Genomic DNA, 20,163 nt, shown 5'->3' on the forward strand with positions numbered 1-20,163 from the left:
GCTAGACACGCCGTGCTCTGCACAAAGGCTGTGTATGTATTACATGTGTGGTTGCCACATGCATGAATGTTTAATGTCTTTTAATGTACAAAATGAGAAGGGGCACTTAAAAATGTAGCTTCCCCTAAAGGCTTCATGAATATAAATGTCTTCCAGAGGTTTTTAAATTGTGAGGAAAACCCGACATGATTGCAGGAAGTGAGAGAAACACATCTGTTTTCATTGAACGCAGGTGTGTGTGTGTGTGTGTGTGTGTGTGTGTGTGTTTTAAATGACATGAAAGCAGTACCTGAGTTTTGGCCAACTGATTCCCCCTAAACACGAGTCTGCAGCAGCAAATCCTGAATTAGTTTGTTTTTTAGAAGATATTCTTATCTTTGTTGTACATTACAAATAAATATCTATAAATTTGTTTTGAAATGAAAGAATAAACAGGAAACAGACAACGGTCTGTAAGAAATGATCGACAAATCCATGGGAACTTTGCAAACTGGATTATCATGATGTTGTTGTCAGTATGGCTCAGATTAAAAGCCTTTACTGACTCTGCTGTAACATTATGCACGTTTCACACCCCCTAAGGACTTATGGAATAAAGAATTATATTAAAGCAAAATCCATTATTCAATATTCACTGAAGTTCAAAAATCCTTGCAGATTACAAACTAAAGAGACATTTTGTACCATAATAACAACCCTTAGTGGAGGCCGGTATTTTCCTTCTATCTGCCTGACATTTATTTTCTCCCTATCATCTTCAATTCTTCTGCTGAATCACTGCTCTCCAACTTGCACATTGTGTCTTTCCGACTCTGCTTTATCTTTGACTCAACTGCATTTCTCCTGCATCTGCCACACCTGTCTCTTCTCAGTCACTTTGTCTGCTTCTGACAGCCTCTGAGGTTTTATGATTCCTCTGTGCATCTCCGCTTTTCCCCACCTCTGCTCTGCTGCCTTTTGGTCTCCACAGACACCTCACTCTTTGTCAAGATTTCAGCATTTCCATCGACTTCTTTCAGACACATCTGCCTTGGCTTCAAAGAGTCTGTGGAGATGTGGAAGAAGTTTTAAATGGACTATTGGAGATTACATCGATTGGATTGCTTTTACTCCTGCTGGACTCCTGCTGGAGCCGGCTTTATGTTTCACATAATTGGCTTTAGAGAGAAAACAGGGAAATATGTTCAGGGATTTTGATTCCCAGTCTGTCACATATATTTATTCTTAGCTAGGCTGAGATTAGAGGGGCATTTGTGATTATTTATGTGTGAGAAATAAACAAAAGGAGCGCAATCATACACACACACCTTGTAAGTTTATTTTCTATTCAACAACATGCCTTCCTCTGCTTTTTCTTTGCAGCTGTTCAAGAATAAAGCCATGGAGCTCGGAGAAAAGCTACTGCCCGCCTTCAATACGCCAACAGGAATCCCCCGAGGGGTCATCAACCTGGGGAGGTGAGTCTCAGCACCATTCTTTACCTCCAGATGTTTTCCGCCCATACTGAGCTATTCAATTAGCTGGCACTAAAAGATGCAGAGAAGTGTTTTTTTTTTTGTTTTTTTTTTCTTTTTTCTTTAAATAATAAAAAACCAAAAAACAGCTGTGCTAGAGGTATTAGAAGTCTCCACAGGCAGATGCAAAGTCTGTTTACTGACAAACCATCAGCTACAAGCTGAGCTTTTTAACACTGATGACATTTCGATAAGAAATCTGTGTTCATTAACACTTTGTAAGATCACATGAATAATATTTGCATGTCTTTTGATAAGTTTAATTTTTTTAATCTGTTCCAAGCCACTGCCTATCTCATCTAAAATCTTTATTGACACAGTGTTGTTAATGCCACAGTCACGCAACACAACTTCAAGCTATTTTCCATCTAACAGCTATTTGATGGTGGGTCTTTACTCCTCTGCACATTTACATTTGGGTTTGAGTCTTTCAGCCGAGGTGAAGATAAAATAATGCCTCTCGCTTCCTGCTGTTACTATTTTAAAATGACAAATCAGAGCCGAGAAGCTTGGAGGACAAAAAAATCTGAAGGATAAATGCTGATGACACTGTCATTGACTGTGACAGGAAAATTATCATCAGTCACCTGCGTTTCTGCAGCATGACTCTCATCCTCTACTGCCTTGCCAGCACACGGGGCAGTGAATACACGGAAAGGCTGCAATATATTTCCACCATGAGTTGTTCTAAAATGGCTGATTATGAGTAAATCTTCTCTTTTTAAAATCATCTGTTAACCCCAAAGTACTTAGTCTTAGTCATCCTTCAGTCATCTTATCTTCTTCAAATAGCCTTTCTGGCACCCATGTTGTCCACCTGTTACCAATTAAACCAGCAGCCAAACTGGGCAGCTGCTGGCAGATTTAATTACCTTAATCTACAGTTAATTTCTACTACATCACACCAACGTGTGCCGATGGCACAGATGGGCAGGAGGAACCGTGAGCCACATAAAAACAAGCCTGTGCCTGCTAATATCACATCAGTTTAGAAATGGGCATATGCAGCATGTAAAACTATCAATACGCTGTCATCAACATAAACAAAAGAGACTTCAGTGCACATTTGCATGCATCAAGTGTTTTTTATTTTTATTTGATTCATTTCATTTAATAAACCAAAACATATTTTAAACTCTAAAAAGTTAAAATTGAATGAAAGAAGGAGAAGAAGAAGTAAAGTCTCAGATTATCTATCTATTTTTCACCCAGCCTTCGGTACAATATATAAACAGACAAAAAATTCAATAAAATGCAAATGAAACCTACAGAACTTAATCAGGTACATGACATCCCACTTTTATAATAATCAGCAACACAAAGAGATCACAGTGAGATTTAAGAACCTACGCAAAAGCATTCATATCTTAAAAGTCAAAATATGGATAAAGATGAAAATAACCATTTAAGACATTTAAGTCTTCTCGTGGCAGCATTGGTTTAACTACTTTTGGTGTTTGTGTGATTAAACAGCTTCTTCTTTTTCATTTATTTTGGAGAAACATTTTCTCTGTGCAGTAGAGTCTGCAAAAGGTTTCAAACCAAATTTGTGCAGCTCAGAAGGCCACCATCACACCACCAGCAACCAAAGGCTTCTCGCCACTCTGAAGTCCTTCCAAAGTTCCTCTCAGTCTTTAGTCTTGATTAAAATTCCATAATAATCTAAATGAGTGGTCAGTTGAAGGCAACATCATTTATTTCTGTAATCAGGAAATTTGAATTATTCTGTCATAATTGCCCTTTAAGCTGTCATCAACCAAAATACATACATTTTGAAACATAGAAGTCACACATCCCCAAATCCAAAAAGTTCCCAGCTTTATTGCACTCGTCCAATATCCATTCAGCTGATTTGAAATGAAAATATCTGTGTGGACTTTCGTCTTCTGTGAAATAAAGTTAGAAATTTTTTGTTCAAACTGTTTTATAGAAGACTCCAAATAAGAGTTTTAGTGTAAAAAAAACGGCAAAGCTTTCCAGCATCGTAGTTATTGTATTTTAAAGTAGGGTGTCTCTGAATATGGATGTTGGATGTTTTCCAAAGAATTTTTTTTCCTCTACAGAATTTCAACAAAATGTACATGGTTAATTTATAATGCTCATACTGTCCTCTTAGCAAAGAATTATTTAGTATTTACTTCATTAATAAAAAAAGGTTTGAATTGCACCTTTTATCACTTATGAATTCAATTAGTCACAGCAATATTTCCAGTCAACAGACTAAAATAATTTGAGCTGTCCTGTTAATATGCACAAATGGCCAATTTCCTCCACACCGTGCATGACGCATAATATTGATTTTCACTTTTTTCATCATTTTTTAACACCTGATTATATTCCTGACAGCTGTGGAGAAGCATGCATTTATTAAATAAGGTGAAAAGATTAATGAATATTTGCCAGCGCTGATTATCAGGCAGCAGTGATGCAGAGAAAAGCTCCTGATCCCATCCCTTTCCAAGCACACGGACACACCACCTGCTGCCCCACACCTCTACACACATTCTCACATTGATTCTTCTTAAAGGTGGAATCGGATATGACTCAAGCCAGTCCCATCAATGATACAGCTCCCAATTCTTTATTGTGTGCATTCATCAGAGTGTAAACTCACACTGTCCCACCTTTTTTTCTGCCAACCCCCCCTTTTACAGTTCAGCCCAATTCATTACCCCATATCTGATATCCTACTATGACTCTTGAGGGTATGTAAAGTCGTTCCAGTGCTCCACTCTGCTTATCTAATCCCATGTTGAGAGCACAAGTGCAACACACATTAACTCACAATTTGATTTGACACATGGTTTAGTTGCATTTCTTAAAGCCATTATAAAAACATGTAATATCGCAGTTTTAAGTCTATGTTGATGAAAACTTACACAAACATCAGCCGGGACAGTACAGAGGAACTTAAATTGTCTTGACATCTTTTGGAAAAAAAATTTTGGTTATCAGCCAAAATCAAAGGTCATTTTTCTGCATATTTTTATGACAAATCTTGAAACATCTCTAAGTTTCACTCCCAGCTTCCAGTCCATCATCTAAACAGCTCAATAAAATTTCAGTCAGATGTAACCGTTGATCTCATAATGAGGAAGACAGCTGGTATGGTTTGACGAGACACCTGAAGATGAGCCATTTGACTGGCAACTCTGCGACTATCAAGCTGCACAATTTCACAAGTTCTGCAACTGTGATGAATGTCAAACTCAGTGAGCGGATCAAGACAATCTTAACATAAAAGCCGCCACAAATGCTTAGCAATTTTGTTTAAAATGAATGTTTTAAGCATTACAATTACACTTAGGCAGTTTCACCACCTGATGAGAGCTAATTTAGCATCCCGATTGCATCTGGTCTCTTCTCAGAGCTCTCTCCAGCCAGTAAAAATCAGACCAATGTTGACTCTGGTCTTAAATCTTCCTGCACATTTTTCTTTCCCTCTCGTTCTCTGATGTTTATGAAGAACATATACAATTTGTCGAATAGGATCATACAAATCAAAGGATGAAGCCACTCTTTAAAAAAACTGTTAATTCATATGTACTGTAGTTAGTACTTCTGATTCTGTAATATCCAAAGTGAATGATGTTACAAATATATTGGACTTTAAGTAGTTATCTTCCTTTATTGAATGTATTATTACTAGTAAAAGCCTAAATGCTACGTCCATTACACTAACAGTGAACTGGCGCAGCAGTGAAGCTATTTAGAGTAAATATGTGGAGAGTTGGAGGTTTATATCTGCTGTGACAATTGAGTCATAATGTTTCTTTAATACAAACAACTTCCCTGAAAAGTGGGGATTTTAAGAAGCTCCTTCATTCAAGTTTTTGGTTTAGCTTGCCAAATGCAGCCTGGTGACTGCTTTCTGTCCTACTTCTCACTTCATTCACTCACTCTGGTGAGCATTTAATCTCCCAGATGACACACGTCAAAACAACGGCAGGAAAGAAGAGACAAAAACGGAATTTATGTTTGAAAATTAGCCACCAGAAATGTTTCACAGCCAAATTGTGTCAAGCTTGCTCATGGGGAATTTTTCTGACTGTGTGTGCGGATATGTGAAATCCGTGATACTTATGTTCCTCTTGTGTGCTGTCTCTGTTGCAGTGGCACCAGTTGGAGCTGGGGGTGGGCCTCAGCCGGGAGCAGCATCCTGGCTGAGTTTGGGACCCTCCATCTCGAATTTGTCCATTTGACGGAGCTGTCCAACAACCCCATCTACAAAGAGAAGGTTTAATACGTGATTCATTTTGGTTCAACTGTTAATCAACCAGCTCCCATTAGTTGGGACAATTTTTACATTATATTTCCTTTTATGGTGCTGGTTTGTAACTTCTAATTTTTAACCAGCACAATATCCCAGATGTGATGCTGCAGTTTTCTTTGTGATACTATGGCAATGCTTAATGTAGATGACATGTCTTTGCAGGTAATGAACATCAGGAAGCTGTTAAACAAAATTGAAAAACCCCATGGCCTATACCCCAACTTTCTCAGTCCAGTCAGCGGCAACTGGGTCCAGCGTGAGTACTGCAAATGATTAAATACTTGTTAAATAGTTGTTTAGTGTCAGTTAACTTTTAAAAGTTTGATTTGTTAAAAAAAGAAGAAAGTTTCACACATCGTTTCAGAAATGGAAATCAGAGTTGTGCTTTGGCAAAGTCAGTGTTCTTTTTACCTTCAATGTATCCCAGTATTTGTATTTTCATACAGTGGGTAAGAAATACAAGCATGTGAGTTCATGTTGCACTCAAACACCTGACAGACTTCAAGTCACCTCACGTGTCAAAGCTCTTTTTGCTGCTCGTCTGAGTCATCCAGCCATCGTCTACTTCCTTTCATTTTTAATATCGTCCTCATGCAGCAGCAGTGGCTATATGACTCTCATTGCTCTCGGTTATTGAAATGATAATGAATTCAATTACTTCAGGAAATTGGATCTTTCCAATTTACCTGAAAGGTGGTGGGGAAAAAAATAAATAAAAGAAATCAGGTGATAAGAAAAGGTTTTAATCTGAATGATTTTAGTGCCTAATTGTTATGGATTAGCATGCAGAGAAGCACATAACCGTACATAAATGCAGGCACATAGAAAAATAAGCTTCAGCTTCGCTCATTTGTCTCTGTCAAGGACAGAGATAGCAGAGCTGTGATAACCGTGCAGGAGACTTAGGAAAGGTTTACGTTCTTGTACTTAGTGAGTGGTGATTAAGAGGAAGGCTCACGCATGTCTGTTCTTTGACATATTTATCTTGATCTGAATGTTGACTTTAAAAAGACATTTTTAAAGTAGCTCACAGATATTTACGGTGAATACCTTGTTCATGGTCATACGGCTAGGTCATTTAAATAAACTAAACACTTGAAACTGACTAGAAAGACTGAAATTTGGAAACTAGTGTCATGACAAAAGGAATTACAAAAATTGGTCATATTAAAAAAAAAAAAAAAATCTTCATAGTCCACATTAGAAATGTAAAAAATTGTGATAACCCATTTTGCTTCCAAATTCTTCTTCAGATCATGTTTCCATCGGTGGCCTTGGGGATAGTTTCTATGAGTATCTGATCAAATCATATCTGATGTCGGACAAGACAGATGAAGATGCGAAGAGCATGTACTACAGCGCACTGGAGGTATGAAAATCTTCATCTTCTGATACACAGAAATGCGCTCGTTCAGGCAGTTACATAAAATAATGATTACAGTAATTTGCATAGGCCTTTGATCAACAAAGTGTACAAACTGCTTTACATTTTTCATGAAAATATGAAAACTGAAAACAAATTGTGAATAAAACGTTTTAAACCCTTTTCATGGAACTACAATAATAAAGGACAAATAACTCTGTTCTCATATTGCCAAATGGGAAACAACTGTTAGCAGATAAATCAGCTGTGATGAAAACACATATATAAACACACAAACCCAAAAACTTAAGGCGGCCACTGGAGGAGGATTCCTCAGATATCATCAGAGGGTCAAGCCAGAGGTAGAAGCACCAATTATAACTTCTCTCTGGTGTGACTGTGTTTAATGGCTGAGGACCCCTGTGGTATAGAATTAAGTTATACGTTTAAACAGAGATCTAAGGAGAGGACACAGCACAACTCATTATCTTTGCCTTTCAAATAAAACTAGACAGCTAATTAAAATATAACATTGCATGAAAAATATTTTCCAATTATGCTACACAATATTACCACTAACAGCAGCTAATTAGAGGGGAAATCATCTGCCTAAAGCCTCAGGAAATATAGTTCCTGAAAACATGGTATTTATACATTTTCATACTGTATAAATGACTTTGTTTTCTGTTATTCCAGATTTTGTAAGTGTGTAACATGCAGCAGAGAGCAGCGATGACAAGGAAAAGAACTTGTGTAACGTGGAAAGAAAATGTACAGAAAAATTGATGTTTTTTATTCCAAAATTCGTCCTAACAATGCCTTCAAAGAAAAATATATAATGACCAGATTGGGGTTGAGGAAATAGTTTCTTTCAAATTTTTTTGACAATATCTTTTTTTCTTGTCATAAACCAGAATGTTCTGTTTGGTTAGCAAAAAGTAAAAACGGCATACATGATCAATGTGTCCATTGGTAGTCCTTTTATAATGAAACATACAGCTGTTGCTAAGAACCAACATAAAAAATCTTTGAAATTTTCACCTAAATAAAAAGTTTGTAAGTGAAGTGAAAATAAATTTTATTATAGAAAAGTAATTTATATATTCATCCATATATAAGACTGCCCAGTGGCCTTGCATGCAAAGATACATTGAGAATGAACACATTTGCTGTCAGTCACCATTCAATCTCTTCTTTATGTTAAATGATAAATCATTTTGAATAAAGGAGCAAAATCAGAGGAAAGGCCAATCAAAACTAGAAAGACCAAAGAGCAGAACAATCTTCTCTGATACGTTTTCAACTACTGAACATTTACACATCAGCAAACAGAATTGTTTAACTTTTAAACTTTGCAGAGAGTATCTGTTATGGAAAAGAAGGAGGCTGTTCTCAATTTGTCAGTCGCTCCACGTTCCCAATCCTACCCTCATCTATGGTCACACGCTGTGGGTTGTGATCCAAGCGTTCAAAATGACTTTCCTCTGCAAGGTGACTGGGCTCTCGCGTAGAGAAGCATTGCCATCCAAAAGTGGCTCAGAGGAGCCTGATGAGGTGGCTTAGCCACCAGACATCTGGTGAGGAAGCTTCCCTGGTGAGGGGTTCTGGGCACTTTCCACTGGACATTTCTGGAGGGAATAGCTGGCCTGGGAATGCCTATTGATTCCTCCAGACCAGTTGGAATAAATGGCTGGATTGAAAAAGATCTGGGCTTTCCTGCTTAGGCTGCTGCCCCCCATGACCCGACCCCCGATTAGTGGCAGGAAATGGATGGATGAACATTGCTGAATCATTGTTTTAGACTTTGCCAAGAAACCACTTCATGTCACTTTGTCTCTGATCTCTCCACAATCTCACCAAACAGGTGAAACAGATCTTTCTTTTGGTCTTAAAGAACATGTAGGACATGATTATCTTACTGCTGCTAGTCTGTGCATAATATATCTGCATGGTTAGTGAATACATCACTGAGTGCAGTATGATTTACTGAATGTATAGCAGACGTAGAAGGCATTTACATCTTCAACAGGTACACAAAGACAGTACGCGTTAGGATAACACGTTGCTGGCTTTGTGTGTTACTGCAGGCGATCGAGGCTAACCTGGTGCAGAAGTCACCTGGTGGCCTCACCTACCTGGCTGAGTGGAGGGGAGGAATCCTGGACCACAAAATGGGCCACCTGGCCTGCTTCTCTGGGGGCATGATCGGCATTGGAGCAGATGATGGGGCACAGGAGAAAAGGCAACACTACCTTGACCTTGCTGCTGAAATCACACACACATGCCATGAAAGCTACACTCGCTCAAGTAAGCCCTTCATATATACGCTCAGACTTTCTTTGCTTTATAAAGTTGTATACAAGTCCATTAGGGTGGCTTCTAGTCTTACAATGGGTGAAGGAGTGTTCCCACTCCTTTCATTTATTTCTTTCATACCAGGAGCAGACAATTGCAGATCTGTGCTCAGGTCCTGGCCTGAAGTAATGAAGGCATTTCATTTAACTCCAGCAAATTTGTTGAACTTTATTTAACCAGGAAGAAGCTCCGTGAAATCAAAGTCTCTTCTCAAAGTGTCCAGACCAAGATGGCAGCAGAGCTGTTAAAAGATTGACTGTCACCAAACAAAACACCTTCATATTGGCTAACAGTTTTAAAACAACCATTTAAAATATCTAACTAAAGCAGAACATCTACAAACAAACCTAAAGCCCGTAAGGCATCCAACATTTTCTTAACATCCTCTAATAATACCAGGTCATGAAGTTTTAAGTTTTTCTGCAGTTAGTTCTAGCCAAAGGGAGCAGCCGTCCCATCTCTCAATCTCAGTTTGCACTCTTGGGATTGAACAGCGGAGCATATTCTGTGATCGCTATACAGTCCTGAACAAGAGTTGCACAGTAATAAACTAGTAGCAGCTTTGTAAATTAAAACATGCCAGTGTCTTAGCCTTTGTTTAGACAAAGATGCCCCTCCAACATGATCTACAGTTTAATTTAAATAAGTGTAAGACTTTGTTCAAAGCATAATGAATGTTTATTTCCTCTTCAACACCAAAGTTATGTATTTGGGAAGTTTATAAAAGAAATGTTTGTATTGCCAGTAAAAAGCAGCTGCTGACTAAAACAGCAGGAGAGTAGAAGCAGTACACAGTTTGCAATCAACTTTCAGCATGAAACTATAGAATTTCAGCAAAATAACAACTCAGCTGCTTCATCTGACTTTAAAAGGCTCCCTTTTGTCAGTTTGTGTTTTATTCCAGCCATTACTGAGCGCTAGCTTGTCAGAGCGCTGCAGCTAATTGGCAATATTCTTCCTCCCTGCGGGCTTGGTTGCAGAATCAACTTCCAAAACATAAAATGCATTGATGCAGACAATTAGCAGAGAAAATACAGACAAAAATTTGTATTAAAAATAATCCAACCTGACCCAACATTTAGGTTGCTGAACTCTAACTAAAGGAGATAAGACTGAGCAGCAAATAATTGTTCAAATAAAATATGAATTTCCATTTGGTGAATATATAATCCTAGAACACTGTAGTTGCTTCATATTTAATATTTGTGCTTAAAAAAACAAAACTTGACCAGTGTACTTTATATGTTTTGGTAGCAGAGGTAGTTGTGGCAGAGGCAGAAAACTGAGTCTAGTGGAGCAATATCGTAAATTAAAAGCGCCTCAGGCGATTAAATTGTGCTCTGACTCTAAAGGAGAAGCATTCAGTTGGTTTCTCTTCAATGGAGATACGACAGGTCTAATAAGAACCAAGTTATTTTCTAATGTCTCCCAGCTGTAGGCAGCAAACGTGGAGTTTCAGACTGTGGCCAATACTGCTAATCAAAAGTAATAGTAGTCAGTGGGAACAATGTGGGGGGTAACCAAGCAGAGAAAAGTAAACATTATGCAGAAACTCCATTTGCAAATTTGCTGTAACTCAAACCTACACCAGTCCAAGCATGGAAGCTATAAGACCCTGAAGATGGTCCCAGTAGAGAAGTGGAAGGGGTAGGGGGTGAGAATGTCTGCTTAAATGTTTTGAGAAGATTATTGTTTGATCTCTTCCTTGGCATCTGTCCTCACACTGACGATAATCTCCTCTGCTAATTTCAAGCTCTTTTTTGTCCCACTCTGTTCTCATCCTGAACCGTTCCTTTGCTTCACTTCAACGTTAAGCACAAGCGACTCATCACATAACAGGTTCATTGATGAGCTTTGAATAACTTTGATCTACAGACCCAAAAAGCTTCACTTTCACCAGTTTTTTTTCCCCCTGAGCTCTTGGATTAGAGGAGTGAGGTTTGCAACTCAGTGTATGCAGAGACATTGGCATTTAGCTGTGCCTTAAATATCGATAACACGGAGGCTTGCAAAATGCTGCTCCTATAGATGTGTCATCTTCACGGCTTTAGTCTGATGGGGAAAAGCTCATACCGTTTAGATGTGCCACGGTCCTCTTTATTTTCATTACAAATTAAATAGACTGAAGTGAAATAAGAAGTAAAACATTGATAAAAACAATTACATATCTAAACTTGGCACTATTCTGTTCAGTCTTGACCTTTGAAGAGAAAATACTGAGATAAAGTAGCAGCTAATAAGGTTGTTTAAATGTTTCCAACAGTTATGAAGTCATTTCCCATCTTGCTAATCCAGAGATCTTAAAGCTTACAGACTTTACTTTCTAGACATTTGCATTTCAAACTTGCAGCCATTTGAACAGTTAACTTGAGTGTTTCCAGGGATCCACATTCATTACAGAATTTCCATGACAACTCTTTGATTTTTATAACTTTTAGACATATGCAAGATCACTTGGTATAAACTAAGCTGGGAGAGAAGATAATATAGTCAGTCTAAATGAAATTGGCCTCAAAGTTACCGTTCAGTTTCCAAAGAAACAAAGCAGAACCTTCCACAGTGTCTGCCTATACACGTTTATAAAACTAGTTATTTTCCATGCCATATACTTGATTATTCATGACCTTGTTAAGGAAAAAAAATATGATTTTTGTTTAATCTGCTCAATCAAAATTTGAACAAATGAAACTATAAGCCCTGTACTGTATTTCTAGGTGGTTCTGGTACAGTTCTGTGGCTCTTCCTCTCCTGTGCTTCATTTTGGGAGTAACTCTTGTTAAAGGCAGCATAGATTAGACTTAAGTGAACCGTGCTTTAACTTATTGTTTCTGTACTATCTTGTATTAGCTGATGACCAACAGGTTGTCTGTTTCCCCCCCTTACTGCTTGATACTACAGAAAAATCTGAATTTCCCCTCGGGGATGAATGAAGTATCTTTGATTTGATACAGTGTCTGATGAATAATATACTCTTTGGGTTTGAGAGAAACAGCGAACCATTTGTTGCTTTTATGTTTCCTTCTGTGTTGCATGCTTACTTGAACACTGTAATGAGCCAGTTGACCAGGGAGACATGCCGTCTGTGAAGACTTTTTACTACAGCAAATATTTTCCAAATGGATGCAGCTACTTGCAGTGACTTGGGGGGGGGGGCAGAACAACTTATATTGTTTCATTTATATTCAAGCCCCCTTTATATTAAAAGTAATAATTACATCTAAAACCAGATTTCTTTCACTTTCCCACAATACTTTCTCTGTCAGACACTAAACTGGGACCAGAAGCGTTCAGGTTTGACAGCGGCGCTGAAGCTACAGCAACTAGACTCAGTGACAGATATTACATCCTGCGACCAGAAGTCATCGAGAGCTACATGTACATGTGGAGACTCACCCATGACCCAAAGTACAGAGAGTGGGGCTGGGAGGCTGTTGAGGTGAGATCATCCATACACCATCATTACTCATGTTACTGAGTTAAATGTAAGATGAGCACCCCTGAGGGTATAACAGACCTCCATTAAAGCATAATTTAAATCCCAAATTAATTTATTCTATCGGAGTGCATTTTCATATTTAAGAAACCTGAGACCAGTGATGCCGTATACTCCTTTACATTTCCATTATTTCTGAAGGTACATCTGATTATGTTAGATTAACACAGAGATAAGAAATTGCTGACCTGACGATAAGCTGAAAACACACTCACACACAGTTCTGGCAGCATTAGCACCCGATGCAATGGAAGCATGTTTTTATACATTTCAGATACATTATACATTTTAGAAAATATTTATGGACAGAAGATTTAAGCAATAATTATTATTATTTCTATCTGCCTGCTTAAAATGAAAGCTCTGTTCTCAAGGTTTTATTCAAGTCTTAAAATACTTTTTATTGTAATTATTAGTGGGTTTAACTAAATTAATCCCCTCTCCATCAAGTTGTAGTGATGATTTAATTTAGTGGCTTTTATATTTATGTTTAAAAACTCAGAATAAAAACTGGGAAAAAAAACCACCAATACAAGCACACAATGTGTCATTCAAAAGTCATTTCCTGATACAATTAAGTGGGAAATGCATGTAGTGTCATTCTTTGTCTTATACTCTCCCTCTAGTGACCTGAATTCTCATTTCCTAGGTTGCTCTCACCCTATTACGTCAAGCCCTTTTAACACCTCCAATTACCCTCCACCAGCTTGCCTGATATCGTGTGGCACCATACATTAGTTGCTAGATCACGAAGCCCCCCTAAGCAGGAGATGAAAACTGCAGGCATCACCATTATTAATGTGGCAATAGACAGGACATTAAGTGTGGTAAACTGAGGGCTGGCATGATAAGAGTTAGCATTAATTTAGCCCAGAAGAGGGAAGATCAGGCTGATGAGTTTGACGGGCCTGTAATTATCGGGCACAAAGGTTGGAAGCAGTGCACAACACTTGTGCTCAGGAACATCAAGCATTAACACGTCAGGGTCTTTGTTAATTAGCACATATAAGCCAGCCCTTTGTAGCTGCGGTAATAATGAGCTAATCCGCTTGGCTAGCTCATGCACTCTCCTCTCACCCTCATCAGATTTGGCGTTACTAGTTAATTGTGTAGCTGAAGGGTTTTACATCATCATTTACTTTAGGTTTACATGGATGCTGCTACTAAGCAAAGAATTTTATTTTTTTCCACCAATATCAGCAGAATAATTAACATTTTTTGCTTAAAATTGCTGATTTATAAGATGCAGTTTGTGGTTAAGGTTCAGACAATGAAAATGCATGAATAGATTAAGTATTATTTATCAATTTATGAAATAAAACAGGAAGTGGTTTTGACTTTGCTGTTGTTTATACCTGCCTCCTCTTTTTCTCTGCTTCATGTTAGGCACTGGAACAGCACTGCAGAGTGGAATCTGGCTTCTCTGGGATCCGTGATGTTTACACCATGACAGTCAGCCATGATAACATGCAGCAGAGCTTCTTCCTCTCAGAGACACTAAAGTAAGTCCCATTTCGCATCCTGGCTGGTTGTAGAAACGGCTTTTCATAATATGCATGCACAAACCATCATCACCATGAAAGTAACAAGGTCCGCTACTGAACGCTGGGGATTCATCTCTGCCTATTATCTGTTCTGCCTGTGAAGTACACTCATGCTGAGAATGATGCACAGGCAACATTTCTGCTTTCCAAGTGATTCCAGTCACGCTCTGAACTGCATACTTTTCACTCATCAAGTAAATAGAGATGGTGACAGAACACCTTTCCTCTCCTTTTTGGGTCATTTAGCAATGTTAATCATTCACATTGTGTGCCAGGATTGAGATGATAAAAGCCTTTTTTTTTCCAAGTAAGGGTCATTACGAACTTTTTGGGTCAGCAGGCAGATAAAAAGCAGTAATGCCTTTCTGACTACCCCCAATGTGAATCTTTAAAAGTGAAGTGACTGTGACAAACAAAAGAATCCCTGATGGTGAATAATTTAGTTGTTCCAAGTAGGAATATTTAAGCATGGAAGATGTGTAAATGTTGCAATACTCTGGTAAAATAACTACTGCAAAAACATTGTTATTGAGGGCAATTAATACAATCCACATTTAAAAGCATGTTGCTTACTTGTTTCAGGTGCAGTGATATGAGATACAGCGACTCAGTGTGAAATTAGATTTAATAAACCTCGATGTAAGAAATTAAATTTGAAGGTGGAAACTCGCAGGCTTGTCTTATGAAGTTTCAATTCAAGTCACATTTAGTTTATTCCCAGTCTGCTGCTGTGATGCTGTTGCAATACTCAGAAGCTGTTTACACCTGGTATTAACTTGCGCCATGGGCAATCCAACCACCTACTCTACTGGGGCCAGATGTATAAAACTGCGTATGCACAAACCTGATTGTTCTTTACTGTTGCTTTTATTACAACACAGAGTGCACTCATCAGTGGATAGAAAATAAAATCTGTTTTATACACTAGTGTTAGTTCTGATATCACAAGCAGCACAAAAAAAAAAAAACTGGCAGCTTCTGCTTTGTGTGGATTAAATGAGTATACGGTATTACAGTCCCAGCCTGAAGCAGCATCTGAGCCATCTTGTAATAATTGCTCTCATTTCACAGTTTATCAGGTCTTCTACAACCTTTATGCACAAATGTAACAAAGCTGCAGTTACTCACACTATTCAAACACATGTAGCATCACCAGCATATCGGTATATTAGAAATAAAAAGACCACCACACTTTGTAATTCTAGAGAACTATTTTTTTTTTGCTTCTTAAACTGAAAAAGAAATAAATGGTTTTGCATCTGGCCACTCAAGTTCCACTATTTAAATGGTGATTTCTCATGTAATTTCAAGACAACTAAATCTTTCAAAATCTTCTGGATGCCTTTACAAAACATTAATGCTCCTTAAGGAACAACAACAAAAAATCACCACAAGCTAACTCCATGCTAAGCTGCTGCTGTGATTATGACTTGTCATAATTTTTGTTTGCTCAGGTATCTATATCTGCTCTTCTCTGATGACGACCTTCTCCCTCTGGAGGACTGGGTGTTTAACACAGAAGCACATCCGCTGCCCATCATCCGCAAGAGCTGCCTGCAGGATGAAGCGACACTGGATAAGACGGCCTCTGCGTAATACTCAAAAACAGACAGTGACAGACTAATGTGCACAGATTCTCATGAAAAATTGCTAACACCAATTCAGTGCAGGTTCAGTCTTTTCAGGAGTGTGTTCTTGACTTTCAGTTCCTTTCCAGTAAGGAATTCGTCGTTTTACGCTGTGATTGTATATTCTTACGCCGGGGTTACTTCTTGCTGGCACTTCTATTTTGTGGACAATCAAAGCAAACATGACTTTCAAGAAAAGATACCTTTTTTCTTTCCTTCTTTCCTCTGTGAGGAACAAGATATAACTTACAGACCCAAATGTATGGGAGGAGGTTTAAGCTATTGGGCCATTCTGTCAGAAAGAGAGAAACGTATAGAATACCACTTGAGTTTTGCTTCTTGTTTCTTTTTAAATCTTGATCAATTATTCCCTTTGATCTCGTTATTGCAGTTTTTCCTTTGTGAGTACTGTTTGACCAAAGGTTCCTTTGCATTTCTATTTCCCTCTTTTGGAGTTAGTTGAGTTTGATGGGAAGTTAAAATTTCCAACAGGAATTAAACATTAATGTACAGACAAACATGAAATATGACTCCCAAATCCACCTCAAAACTCATTTTGATGTCATGTTTCTTACTGAAACAAGTTTGAATGAATTTTTTAAAGGTTGGAGATGTCAGGCAAGCAGTTATGTCTTATGCATCCAGGGACCTCCTTTTCTTTTCTTCACCAGAACAGTGCTTTCTCAGCCTTTCGTATGAAAACAGAGAACTCTGTCCTTTCACTGTAATACTGTGCAAGCATAAAGGGAAAGGCTACATCTGCTAGCTAGCTTCAAATGGGTTTTTTCTGTTTCAGTTGTTATTCTGCTTTGCCCTGCCTTCACACGTGCACCTCTACGCCTGCAGAGATGATCATTTATTTTCTCACTGTTCTTTTTTGTCGCTGCTCTTCTGCACAGCTGTGGAGCGAATGTGCTGTACATACAGATGAAGTGAGTGACACCTGTGTGATCTTGTTTAATTTTATTTAGACTTTGTTTTCTTTACTTTTCTAAAAATTCAGTGGTTATTTTGTTTCTGGGTTCTCTTTTGATTTGCTTCCCTCAGGTGTTTCAGTAAAATAAAAAAGAAAATTAAATTTTGTCAAGTTCTTGCTAATATTAATTATTGTTATTACTTATTCTTACTGTTTGATTTAACTTTAATTGTTGAATATTTTCAAATAATGATAAAGACCTGTGCAACTTTGTACATTTAAAACAAGCAGCTGTTGTGTCTTTATTTTTGTCATTTTTTACTTGTTTAAAATGCACAAACATGTTCTGCTTTCTGCACTATTTTTTAACTGGAAACAATTTGCAGTGAAAAACATTTGATTTAGCATCTGCTTCCACAATGTTCATTACTGCATTAAATGGGGGTCGTTCTGAGCTTGTGAAGGGGTTTACCTGTTGCCTCTCTGTGTGTCTCAACCTAACAAAGCTTTGCCTTGATGGCCTCCTCTCCAAATGAGCTGTCATCTGAACCCTAATGTTGCTATTTACTAAACCCCACCCACAATAGTTACTGTTGCTATACCTGTCAAGCTTTCTACTTCTATTTTTTCTCCTGCAAAACACATGGATTTCAGTTCATTCATATCAATTCAAGCAAATCATTTCTAACTTCCGGAGTAATGGTTCGGAAATATCAGATAGAAGTAGACCGAAAGGACTGCAATATAATATATAATATATAATAATATATAATAATATAATTTTGAGAAATTCATTCATTACATTGTTTATCAGTGGAGCAATGTTGATGAAGAAGATATTAAAATCGATGCAAAGGGTCAGCGTTCCTACTGCAAGACTCAGCCACCTCACCTCCTGACTATTCATGTACAGAACAAGGTTATAAAGGAATAATAATGTTTATGCATTGCAGAATGACTCCCTATAGATGTCAGTATCCGTTACTAGTGTTTAACTTCTCACTACAGAACTTTTCATTTTTCCAGTGACATGCCCCCATATCGACAGCTAATTCTGCATCCTACCTGTCCTGTTAGCTCTCTAGCCACTAGGTTTATTGCCTTTTCTAGCGTGTCAAGCAAAACTCTGCTGTAACATAATGCAGCATCGCAGGTGAAAAAGTTGTATGGTGCAATTTCTTAACCTCCAAATGCTGCTGGTAATCCCACTGCTTTGCCATTTTGTGCAGGACGATATAGCTTACCAGACCCTTTTCTCTTAGTTACTGTTGCTAATGTATGATTGGTCAATGGCAGATCTAGGGCATGACTTAGCAGTCAACTGGCTTTCACATATTTATTATTTACTAATTATATGAATACAGTCAAGGAAATGGCACCACAAATAGTCCTTTTCCCTTTTTTTCTTGGATCTTGCTGCCCAGTAATTCTCCAGCAAGCCAAAAGAAAAATGATAGGACTCCTGTCTGACTTAGCAAGACTTCCAGTCGATGTGTAATGAAGTGGAAGAGCTAGTTCACTGTCAGCTTTCCTCCTGCTGTCTCAGCCATGATAGCAGTTTTACAGAGAAAAAACTTTGTATGTTACAGATATCTGGTTCAAAAATGAACCAGCACAACTTTCATGTAAAATCAACTTTTCTTGGGGTACACCCATAGACCGTATATGAAAGATGGACGAAACCTATGCAGGAGTGCATAAAACTGCAGTTCCCCCTTCATCTGCTAGGGGCTGGCTGCAAAACAGAGCAAATCCCCATAGATGCCCATGTTAAAAATACCAACTTCACGGCAGAAATAAACATGTTTACAGCCTGGTTCAAAAATCCATTTTCTGTTAATAGGTCTGGTTTACCTTCATGACTGTGGGGGGAGTGAATTTTTTTCTAACTCGCCCATTTAAAAATAATTTAATCTCAAAAGTCTGCATATTTAGGGGTGTGTCCTTTTGATTGACAGGTACCCGATCTCCCACTTCCAGTCAGAAGAACATAGGACAACCGCGGTTTTTAGCCGGTTAACAACGTGACTTAGCTTTAGCCCGCTTACCTCTGTTAGCTGGTTAGCTCCTGTTATCTCTCGGTTAGCTCTTAGCTACAGAAAGCTCGGAGTTCGCTCGATGTCAGTCATCCACCATGATGCTCACAGCGCCCTCTCAGCTCTACCTCTTCCCATATTTGTATTTTCCGGGTGAGACGACACGCATGCCTCTGCCAAGATGGTGATGGTAGGAACTCCCCCCCGAGCTTCAATTCAGCCCCTTCAGAAACCTATTGGTGATGTCACGGAGGCTACGTCCATCTTTTTATATACAGTCTATGGGTCCACCTCATAGATGGACACACACTTTGTCCATGGAGGACATTCAAATCTCCAGCATTTCACAACTACACTCATTTAAATAAGAAAACTGATGTAAACGTGTGATGACATTTTCTGCATTCTCCCTGGAGACCCTCCCTCTTTAGAAAGACTTGTGTATCTCGGGCAGTTTAAATTCACAAACTGCCCGAGATACACATCTCTGAAATCTATGCATGAATCTGTGTACTTGGATGTCTGTCTCTTATGCTAAAGCAGAATTTGCATTAAAAAAAAAAAAGCACATCAAACATAGAAGATGGTCCATGTGGGAACATTACGATCTCCTGTTGCTAATGTGCTGAATTAGTGTTAAGCAGGTCGCTTTTAGCGTTCTCTCCCATCTATAAAACAATAGCTGCAACCAAGGTAAGTTGGCTTAAAAAGCTACTCTCTATTTTAGAGACTATTGAAAGCAAAAACGAGAAAGAAAAAAGGGTTTTGGTTTCAAGAAAACGATTAAACAAAAGTAAGGCAAAGTATCATTACTGAGAAATTTCCCTGTGATAAATGATTGTTTCCCTTGACCTCTTTTGTATTTATGAAAATACAAAAACATTACTGATTAGGCTGCTTTTTTTTTTTTTTTATTTTACTTCTGTGGTACTTATGAAGTTGTTTCTTTGAAAGTCAAAAATCATTTGTTCTCAGTGTATTTACCCAGCAAACAACAGATTTCCACTTTTGAGAAGCCCAGAACACCGAACAGAGATATAT

The 20,163-nt window shown here is 38.2% G+C and overlaps 1 protein-coding gene across 1 annotated transcript in view; it reads left to right on the forward strand.

Moving 5' to 3' along the window:
- The window catches only part of LOC306756299 (mannosyl-oligosaccharide 1,2-alpha-mannosidase IA), a gene marked incomplete at both ends in the record, with an annotated part of 194,272 nt that extends 178,134 nt beyond the window's left edge, over window positions 1-16,138 (forward strand). The window contains 8 exons of the mRNA XM_079241025.1: window positions 1,363-1,457; window positions 5,628-5,751; window positions 5,950-6,043; window positions 7,041-7,156; window positions 9,238-9,457; window positions 12,769-12,941; window positions 14,385-14,500; window positions 15,997-16,138. Coding sequence (XP_079097151.1) covers window positions 1,363-1,457; window positions 5,628-5,751; window positions 5,950-6,043; window positions 7,041-7,156; window positions 9,238-9,457; window positions 12,769-12,941; window positions 14,385-14,500; window positions 15,997-16,138 — 1,080 coding nt within the window. The remainder of the gene's footprint in view (window positions 1-1,362; window positions 1,458-5,627; window positions 5,752-5,949; window positions 6,044-7,040; window positions 7,157-9,237; window positions 9,458-12,768; window positions 12,942-14,384; window positions 14,501-15,996) is intronic.
- Between the last annotated feature and the right edge of the window lie 4,025 nt (window positions 16,139-20,163).

The sequence above is a fragment of the Telmatherina bonti genome, assembly GCF_933228915.1.
Source record: "Telmatherina bonti genome assembly, chromosome: 5".
NCBI classification, from domain to species: Eukaryota; Metazoa; Chordata; class Actinopteri; order Atheriniformes; family Telmatherinidae; genus Telmatherina; species Telmatherina bonti.